Source organism: Liolophura sinensis, chromosome 6, assembly GCF_032854445.1.
Source record: "Liolophura sinensis isolate JHLJ2023 chromosome 6, CUHK_Ljap_v2, whole genome shotgun sequence".
In the NCBI taxonomy this organism is placed as follows: domain Eukaryota; kingdom Metazoa; phylum Mollusca; class Polyplacophora; order Chitonida; family Chitonidae; genus Liolophura; species Liolophura sinensis.
Genome location: NC_088300.1, coordinates 26,518,677 through 26,528,950, shown reverse-complemented (window position 1 = coordinate 26,528,950; position 10,274 = coordinate 26,518,677). Strand labels below are relative to the sequence as shown.

The 10,274-nt window shown below is 37.0% G+C and overlaps 1 protein-coding gene across 2 annotated transcripts; it reads right to left on the bottom strand.

Moving 5' to 3' along the window:
• Nucleotides 1–1,689: 1,689 nt before the first annotated feature.
• LOC135469163 (factor associated with metabolism and energy-like) lies at nt 1,690–7,703 on the bottom strand. 2 transcript variants are annotated; one of them, XM_064747706.1, is made up of 8 exons: nt 7,650–7,703; nt 6,798–7,050; nt 5,841–5,929; nt 5,428–5,511; nt 5,047–5,145; nt 4,358–4,465; nt 3,654–3,729; nt 1,690–2,234 (listed from the first exon to the last, which is right to left on the bottom strand). In XM_064747706.1, exons 2-8 carry the CDS (start codon nt 6,976–6,978, stop codon nt 2,008–2,010), a joined length of 864 nt encoding a protein of 287 aa, XP_064603776.1. In that variant the 5' UTR covers nt 6,979–7,050; nt 7,650–7,703; the 3' UTR covers nt 1,690–2,007. The 2 variants fall into 2 exon arrangements, with proteins under 2 accessions (XP_064603776.1, XP_064603775.1); XM_064747705.1 differs by lacking the exon at nt 7,650–7,703 and adding an exon at nt 7,387–7,622.
• Nucleotides 7,704–10,274: the final 2,571 nt, after the last annotated feature.

Here is a 10,274-nt window from a genome sequence, read left to right as displayed (position 1 = left end):
TTTCATGTTTGGGACTCGCTGGCCTGCTATTTTTAGTCAATATACATGTAACTGTAGCATGAATATTGATTTTTTTTTTTTTTCACATTTTTAATCCCATATAATAAATAATGTATTCATATCTTTACTTGTCAAAAAACCTGGGAAAGGGAAAATGAACAGAATCAGGGTATAGCGTAGAATAAGAGGCTAAAACTAGGACAAGCTTGAGGTACATTTTCATACTTTTGCAATAATCACAATAATATAATCACAAGGATTCCACCTAAATTCTGCAATAATTATTAACCAAGCCATAGTTAACTGTATCAGTACACGATACCATCTGCAGAAAAAGAAAACCAGTTATAGTCCAGATATTAGTATACTGTTTATTTATAAATGTGTAATTGGTGATAAATATGTAAGAAAATATTCACAAAATAGAAGTAGATAATAAAACAGTTGCAGCTTAACCAGCAGTCTGACAAGAAGGCAAGAACTTCCAGACTTCAGCAGCATACATACACGTATTTAAATGGACGGAGAGCAGATAAACATCAGCGTAGTTAATTGCAATATGTACAGACGTACAGATTTAGTTTTACAAGTTCTCTTATTCTGCACATACAGACCTGGGACATCTCTGTAAAGGAACTTGATATAACAGGGAATATGTATACCTATATACGGTAATCTGAAGCCTTATTAACACATGCACTGCACACTGGATTAGTGGATGTAACTGAGGACAGTCTGAGGCAGACATTGTGAACCACGAAACCGTCGCATGACAAGTACATATATATGTAGTCCGAAACACACTGCTGGATACAACGTAGTAATCTTCAACAGGCTGGTCGATACAACATTGTAGTCATCAACACAGTAACACAGTACTAGTCGATTGGTTTCGATTATACTCGGGAAAGAAAGGTGAAAAAGGATTTCACATTACCAGTACATTAAAGGTTAAGTATGAAATATCAGGTAAAAATGCAACACGTATTAAGTGTTGCCTTCCTTTCAAGAGTTGTACATAACAACAACAACAACAAAAAAACAGTAATACTCAGTATCAAAAGATGCCATGTAAAAACAATACATTCACACCTGTCAAGTTCCGGGCTACTAGTACCCAGACAATATATTCATCATCTACGAAAACATTATATTGCCAAAATAATACATCTTTCTATGTCTTCACTTCAAAATATCATCATGATAAAATGATTCACACCCATAGCAGGGATCCAATAATACATTTTTACAAATCTGTACTGTAATATTAGATGATTATTAACAAACAGGAATTCCACACCAACAGAAACATTCAGTTGTCTTGAGAGAGAGATTCACAGAACACAGAAACGAAATAATGTGAATACAGGACTTAAAACATGAACTTTTGTGAAACACTTCTTATCACATATATCCGTAATAAACTGATACATAAATATCACAGTGTGGTATAAATCTTGTATAATGTCATTGTCTTATTTCTAAAAGTACCTCAGACAAATTTAACAAACCCTGTTTCTAAAAAAATGCATACTGTGAGGTTTGTACATGTATATGATATACATCTAGAACAGATAATCAGTGCTACTTGTACCACCCAGGTATACCACAAAATAATGTTTACTCCACCCTATAAAAGACAGTGGGAAACAATTTATCACGAGTTAATTTAGGGCCAAATGCATGGTTGATTGCTTATTGAAGATCGAAAAATTGTAACTTCAAAAACATCTCGCTCATTCACAAGACAGTGTGCTTGAATTATAATCTGATTGACTACTGTACATCATTAGGGAAGGGGCTTGAACTTGTTCACTGTCAGTGTGAATTCAGAAGCTGGATAACTGCAGATTCCAGCCATTCCTCTGTGTCACGATGTGCGTTTCCAGGGAAATATATTATGTACATGCAGCTGACTGTAACTGGCTTGGGTTCCCATGACTAAGGCACTTGCTGAAGGCGGAAACCGGAAACATCTACCTACAAATATATCTGTTGAAGAGACGGTCACGTATCAAAGAAATCGTCCTCCACAACTGCCTGCCTTGAGTCCAAGCGGGGATGATTGAGAAAAGCATTATCCACGCTGTCTACAGTGCTGGCACTGGTGATGTTGCGCAGTCTTTTGTCAGAGTTAACATTGACTCTCTTGGTTGGGCTCCTCCCACTTAAATGGGTTTTCTCCCCTGAATAGTAGCCATGGTCATAGTTGGAATCATCATTCCAGTCCTCATCTGTGAACACAGCAGAAGAAACATTTACTACAAGAACTATACAGTTTGATTAAAACCACTAAACTACTGTTTGTGAGAAAATTCAGACTTACAGTAAATCACCTATTACAGTATTTCAAGAAAATTTTCCCCTGTTGTATGAAATGTAGCACATGCAGGTGATTATTTGGTGAAAAGTCAGGTGAAGTTTTATGTGATTTAATCTCATCAACAATCCCTAAAAACACAGAGGATTGACTGTACATCTATCTGTAGATTATACATAGATTAACGGGGAGGTGGCACATTTTTTAATCCCGTGAGGTGGCGCTAGTGTGAAGCAGGACCTTGAGCCAATGCTATGTCAGGAATGGATTGCAGCATAACGTCTACACCATTACAATGTATCAGTTTCTATTGTAACATAAATTAATGTGACGTCATCATGATGAGCTGGGAAAGGAACATTTTATGTTAGTAAACCGACGTCTAGGTCTTGCGGCCGGGCGTTTGACAGGTCCCCATTGTGATAATCAACAATGCCGTGGCATAGATACTTGTACTTGGTATTGCACCACAATTCATTTTTTCATCCCCTTAGATATGAATCATCTGGCTGAGACACAAGCATTATGAAAAGCATGTAATGATGTTGAGGGTGGGCAGGAGTGGGAGGGTGGGCAGGAGAAGGAGGGTGTGGGTACCGGACTCTGTGATCGCAAATATATGAGCCTTATTTCTCTCCAGCTTTCAATTTGAAACTACACCTCAGCCAGCGTAAAGTATTACAGGTATATGAAAGAATGATCACTTAAAATACAAGAAATTTGTGTGGCAGCTCATTGTTATGATGCTCTTGGAGAAGCTGTGAATTTATACAGCAATGACAACCGAGTCTTGTTAAAAATTCTAAAACATGCTTTTATATGTACGCAACTCTCATGATGTGCTGATGGATTTTGTAATGCCCTGGACTCTGACCTATCAGAAGATCTGACTGATGTTTAGAAATCCGAGCATAATCAACAGATTTGGGGAAAGGGTCTGTGAGCTCATGACTGGGAAAATTTTAATGCAAAACCGCATGTTTTGGGGAAAAGGTGTATCTGGGAGCTGTGATATGTAAGTGATGTGTACTTTACAGTTAACTGACACTTAACCAGGTAACATGCACTTAATAAAAACTTGTGCCTGCATAAAATATTTAATTTAACCAAAATCAAACCCACAAACCTGCACTTCTCATATCGTACTTTACCTCAACTGTTCATACAATAAAAAAGAGGTGTGTGCATATCTGAAATCGTAAGTTTTGGGAAATCAGTCTGCATTTGGGGTATTTGTGGCTGCAAACTGGGAAAACGACCACTGGGAGCAGGGCTAAACATTGGCCACTGGAGCAGACAGAGATTTTGCCCTGGAAATAGATGTAATACCAACCGTCCTCTGCATTGAATGTCTCATCCTTCTCTAACTCGGGGATATCACACTCAGCTGCTTCATTCATCTGCTTTGCCTAAGTAATACAGGAATATATAACCATCTAAATGACCTGACACTTACTAACACTTAAAACAAAACAACACTTAAAACAAAACAAATCCATACTGATCACTGATATACATGTATTTCGATTATTTCAATAGTATACAAAGTCAGTGATATATGTGGGTGAGAGAATTATCTTTCTTTGTCTGATTACACTTACAAACTTAATACCTGTTGCCTACAAGTGCTAAAAATCTTCTGGAAACCTGAATTTCATTGATATAGATAGACTGTTTACTCCTAGAGTTTACAGGGATACAGACTTGATGCCGATTGGCTGACAGTGGAGATTGGGTTTCCTGGGTTAAACCCTGTGACTCTGTCATGTTTAAATAAATGTGCCACACCAAATATTCATCCTAGTCTAAGCAAAACCAGGATTTGCCTAACTCTCACAGCAGCCAATCAGTGACAATTCTATTAACCTTTTATTTATAACATATTACTTTGTCATTTTTGTTGACAAGCTTGAGATTCAATATGTAATTTCTTTTTGTCACTATTGCAACTATTACTTAATATTCCAAGGAGACTGTGCTTAACATGCATATCTACTGTAATAAGTGTACACGTGTGGAAAACAATAATTAACTTACTCTTTGTCTCACTCGCTTTGCTCGTTCTTCACGTTTTTTCTGCTTTTCAATGATCTCCTTTTGCTTCGCTGCTCTCATCTCATCAGCTGTTTTCAAACTGTCTTCAATCTAAACATAAAGCAAGAAATATAACAAAATACCAGTAATACCTACCAATAATAGAGCACTTTAATTTAAATCACATTTCAAGATTTACCATGCATGGTATCATGACTGCAGTTCCATCATTTAGTTTTGTTCACTTAATAACTCTAGACACAACTAAGTGCTACCAAAAAAATTAAAAAAAAAAAAAAAAAAAATCCTTATATATATGGAAAAGATGCAGAGAAAAGATCAACGCCATAGTAGTGCCAAAATTTATGTTCAAAATATTGAGAAAGTGGCTGTCTGGGGGATGGCTGCTATGAGTACAATTTACGTGTCTAATGTGAAATGTGCAAATAGATAAAAGAATTTCCAAATGTTTGTTTGACTGTTTTTTTCCAGAATATGAGCATTTTTAGCTACTTGGGAGCAGATATTGGGTATCATTAGTGATGAATGGGATGCCATAAGTGACAGGTTTAAGGGATACAGTGAGACAGAAAATTCGGCTATGAAAGGAGGCGAATTATAATAACTATGATACATTTAATCTATCTTTTGTCATGAACAAAAATCAATGCTGTTTCAGCTAGGATACATACTTGCTGACTAGTCTGTTCTCGTTCAAATTCTCTAGCTCTCAACAAGTCCCTCCTCCTTCGAGAACCTTTCTGTGAGACTTCACGTTTTTTCTGCAGCTCCTGTAAGGTTTCAGTAAGAAGGGATGAATGAATGATTATAATGGCTTGATTGGCGAGTCAGAAATATTTAAGTCTTATCATGGCGATGTGTCAAGAAGAAAGATTTTCCCATCAGTATAAAGAAATATCACTGATGAACAGCCTGGATTTTCCTTATTCTTTTAAGACAATTTCATGTAGAAATGTGCACATCTATATCAATAAAAGTTTTCACTGAATGACATGCACTGAAGAGGAAAAAATTCAGTTATAACTTTTAGATCACTTTTTTACAAAACATACATGCTGTCGTTTTTCTTCTGCTATTTTCTGTTTCTCCAGTAACATGTCAGCTGACAGCTTTGGGTGGTTCAAAGGCTCCAGTCTCTGCAAATTGGAAAAGCAACATATTTGAAAAACGCTCTTGCAACTGAACTTCAATGTATTGTTAGATTTCTGATAGATTATGAGAACATTACTGAAAATGCATAAAATGGAAATTTTGAAAAAGATAGAAAGTTGATTTAATCAACCAATCTTGAAAAATTTGTAACACAAAGCATAAAGGTCTCAATCTGCTTAGAAAGCAAGAGAAAAGTTGGAATGCAAACAACAGCAGAATTTTTAGGATATAATGGTCAAGTGCTGATATATCCCAGATTACAACATTATATTATCTACAGGTTTGGCACTAACCCTTTCCACAAGTTACTTACCTGTAATTTCTTTGGAGGATGCTTTAATATTAGACTGTTGACTTTGTTTCCATCTAAAGATACATCAAATGCTATACCACCTTTTGGACCTAAAATGTAATTTAATTATCAATAAATAAGAAGTCACATTTTTTTTTTTTCAGAAACGCTAATAACTTGAAATACATGTACAAAATGTGTCAAAATTTTTACTAAATGCTTTTCACTTGAAAGATGCTTGAGTTACATTTTACATTCTGTTCAAGCTATAATTCAACATTTTGGTTCTTCATATTTAGAGACTTCCAGTCCACAACATACACACACAAAAAATACACTGACTGTGAATGTGATCAATAAATAGGTGTCCCTTGTGACAGCTGTGTGATAAACAGAGTAATTATGGTAAATTCTTGTAATGACCATACCATTTTACCAGTAGCGAGTATGAGTTATGGGATGTCGCAGCTCATATGAATCACTACTAAAATTTATACAGATCATTACAAACAGTAAATCTCTATATTTACCACAATGACACTATCCTACAAAACATCAGAGGTATCTTGAGGTGTCTGACTATATTTCTTTATTTTTTTATTTTGCGGTCAGTTTCATGTTTAAGGGAAATTGGCATGCTGGCGTGAATTATAAAGCTTTGGTAAGTTTCTGATGACAAAGTTTCCCACATGTCACACATGCATGTGCATACCATATCAGTGGAAAACAAGTGGTCTGCAACAAATGATTTTTAGTGAAAATAGCATGGTTGACTGCTTGTTAGTTTGTCACCAAAGGCCTGTATTGACTGAGATAGGGAATGTAAAAATTCTCTGTCCAAGGCAGGGTTCGAAACTGCACCACAGGTGTCACAGTGACTGAAGAGCAAGTGCCATTCACTGCTAAACTGTACAATCTGCAGGTATTAAAAAGAAACGAGTCTAATTACAAACTAAAGCTATCATTTGAAGACTGTACCTGGGTCAAATCTGGTTTGGCCAGGCAGTGATGAGGTATTCTTGGATTCGATTGGTGTAACCTTAGACTCTTTCAGTGGAGAACATTGTTTAATGGTATGGTTATTGTTTCCCCCATTCTTCGGTGGATTATTATTAACAGGAGCTGGGGAAACAGCAGCTGTTGATGATGCACATCCCATGATGTTGTTGGCAGTGCGATCCTTGATCTATGTTAAGGCCTTCTGTTTACAGCCAGTACTCTTCCTAAATTCCTGTAAATAAAAATTATCAAAAGCATGTACATGACATCACTTTAAAATCTTGAATGCCTGCTACTTGATATTTATGTAAGTATCGATTTACAAAACAAAAATGCAACACACACTGAAGCCAATGTAAGCTACAACCAGTGTGACTCCAACTGGTTGCTAATTTTTAAAGCACAAGTATTATTATTCCCCAAAATACTCAATAAAATAAAAAAATAAAAAAAAAAAAATATATATATATATATATATATATATATATATATATATATATATATATATATATACATTGTAGGCCTACGTAATTTTTAAATACACAAGCACTATCCGAAAGGTACTTACTGTGAATATCCATTGCTATCTAAAACTCCAACTTCCAAGCAGGCAGTCCAACTTACATGTACGTACCGATGTACGCCTACTATATATGGGCCACGAGATACAAACGTGTTGTTGTTGTGCTTGTGACACTGGTAAGAAATTTCATACAACCAGTCTTAGTCTCACAATTTACTTAAATACCAAATCCCGCAGAATATATCTTGTTATAATAACTCATACATAAACTATGTTTTCAGTACTCGATGGACAGTTTGAGGACTTACTATGTTCATTATCCTTACAATTACCATCTCAAGTATAAGGCATTGGAACGTGAGCACTGCCGATGTGCAGTCTGTGACGTCACACTCGTTACCAGGCGACGTGTAAATAGACATACTGACAGTTCCAGAGGTGATGTCAACATCCAAATGTTTTTGTTTATCATTGGTCTACTTTACACGCGCTGTAGAAATTTACGCCCATATTTATTCTAACCATGTTTAGTGTAGTAAATTCCTTATTAAATCAAATCAATACAACAGTGTTTATACAGGTTTAGCTGTAGCGTACACATGTTTGTCTTCGAAAGTACGTGTATTACACACATCACAGTGTCTTCTAGTGTGAGGGTTTATCTGCGTATGCGATATCAAATAATTTCCCCCTTTTCAAGTATGATTTTCATAATACGCCTGATTTTTCGGTTTTCTTTTTGAAAGATTTTAAACATTATTAGTTATCATGGTTGTTTGAGGGAGAGGGGGGGGGGGTACGAAATATTTACATGGTGAGTGAAGAAACTGATAGCACACATCCTAATTAAGAGCAACAGTGGATGAAACATTAATAGAAGAAATCTTTCTGACTCTTTTTCCTCGAAATTTTATTGAAACAAGCGATATGTCGCTATATTTTACCGTCAACGTGGACGAAAGTGCTTGTCCATGCACAGTATACGAAGAATAACTATAATACCGACAGTCTACACTTAAAATAAAGATTTAAGTGCGTAGGATCCCCGAATCCACCGGATACGATTTCGGGTCGTACACACTTTCACCTTCCTCCAACTTCGATCACAGGGGAGGTAAGTCGCGAAAATATCCAGGTGGCGTTTCTGTGTACAGCAGACGACATTTTCATGAAAGACTGACTGATTAATTTGTTGTAGCTTGGTTGGTAACAGATAATGAATGACTCGGGGGTAGATTCAGCTCTGTCAAGTGACTTGTTTGTGACTGGTGATCGCAGTGAAAGTGACGGCGGCAGCGATCAAGTGAATTTCAAGGATTCTGCTGACGCGGGATCAACAGAGCTTTCGGAACAAGTGGGTGCCGTAAGTGTCAAAAACTCCGACTCCCTTGAATCCAAGCACAGCTTTTGTGAACCAGAATCGTCGACGGTGTTTAAAAAGCCGAAACTAGACGACAACGACAAGTACGAAATTACTGGATCAGGCTCAAATAGTGAGGAAAGTAAGCTGGAATCGCTTCATACGCCCAATGAAAAAAGTGATGCGGATAAAAGTGCGAATGGAACTGTGACAGGGAGTGGCCGACTGCAGCTCGACCTTCCACTGTGCACTGAGGGAAAAAGTGAGCGCACCGGTCCCCGGCGACCGATAGCAGAAGTGTTCAATGAATTGTTAAAAGAATGTGAGCTGATGCCATTGAGGTGGCTTAAACGTTTAGAAGAGAGTGAAAAGTTTGAAGAACTTTGTCCTACAAGATTGGAAAGTATCTTACAAGAAGCCAAGTGTTTGGAGGAATCGCTGAAAAAACAGAAAGAGACTTTGCGTCAACGTGTGAAGGCTTTGTCAGAAACACTTCAGAAGCCATGAAAAATAACAGTAAAGAACTACAGAATTATAACAGTAACAGTTTTTCATATCACTGATACAATGACAGGTTTGGAACATGTTTAATTTCCACTTGTTACCATCAATTATCTTGAGATAAAACAGTTGCTAATGTGCTAAGTTAAAAGGGTGTTTGGCATTTTTTTTTTTTTGTTACTGGTGTTTTATAAGGGACCTAGTGCAAGACATCAACTTCTTTTAAAACGAATTTACTCATGTTATAACCTGACAGTTACAGTAGTTCACTTGTTACACCAACCATATTTGAACAGAAAGTTACTGCACTGGCCCTGATAGCACAGTTGGTTGAGTGTCTGCTTGGGGATCGGCAGATCCAAGATCACACCTAGGTCGGGTCACAACAAAGATCTTAAAAAAGAGGAAGGTGTAACTTCCTCGCTTGGCACTCAGCATAGTGCAACAACTGGTTGACTCGTATCAGTATAGTGGCTTGAGCCGGGTGGCTTACTTGCCTTGGGTAAGTTGTCTCAGTGAAGCAGCGCTAGATAAAAGAGCGGTGGAAATCTGTCCTGCAACAAGGAGGCACATTACATACATTCTCAGGGCACCTTTGTTGTCATGTGACTGAAACACTGTTATCATCTATTTCTTTTAGAGAATTGGCTAAATTCAGCCGTCTGTAAAATCAGTCATACAGGCTACCAAAATTGCCTTTAGTCAGTCTCACGTAACAACCCAAGCTTTACACATGGATATGTTGGGGGTCCATGTTATTACAAAGAGAATGCAGTTATAATACTTTTTCAAATTCATGAAGTTAATGTCCATAGGCTTAGTTTTGACACCAAGAACTCATTGCCTTGGGTGACATCATAATTATTCAAAAGCAAGTTGCATGCTGGACAGTTTGTAATTTGTTTCACAATCACTGCACCAACAAGCAGTTTGAGCAATTTCATGCAATAACACAGCCTACACTACAGTTTCTGCGGATAACTAGATCAATTTAATTTCCTAATATCCATATCTGCATCTTTACCTCCTTCAAAACATGTTGAACACCCTATGCCCAGCATTCCACTGTTTT

Excerpts from the sequence above, each read along its gene's own strand:
- LOC135469163 (XM_064747706.1), bottom strand. The coding sequence starts at position 6,978 with ATGGGATGTGCATCATCAACAGCTGCTGTTTCCCCAGCTCCTGTTAAT. Across the intron at positions 5,146-5,427 it reads CAGAAGAAAAACGACAGCAT|GAGCTGCAGAAAAAACGTGA; the intron begins GTATGTTTTGTA and ends GAAACCTTACAG. Across the intron at positions 4,466-5,046 it reads GAGAACAGACTAGTCAGCAA|ATTGAAGACAGTTTGAAAAC; the intron begins GTATGTATCCTA and ends CTTTATGTTTAG.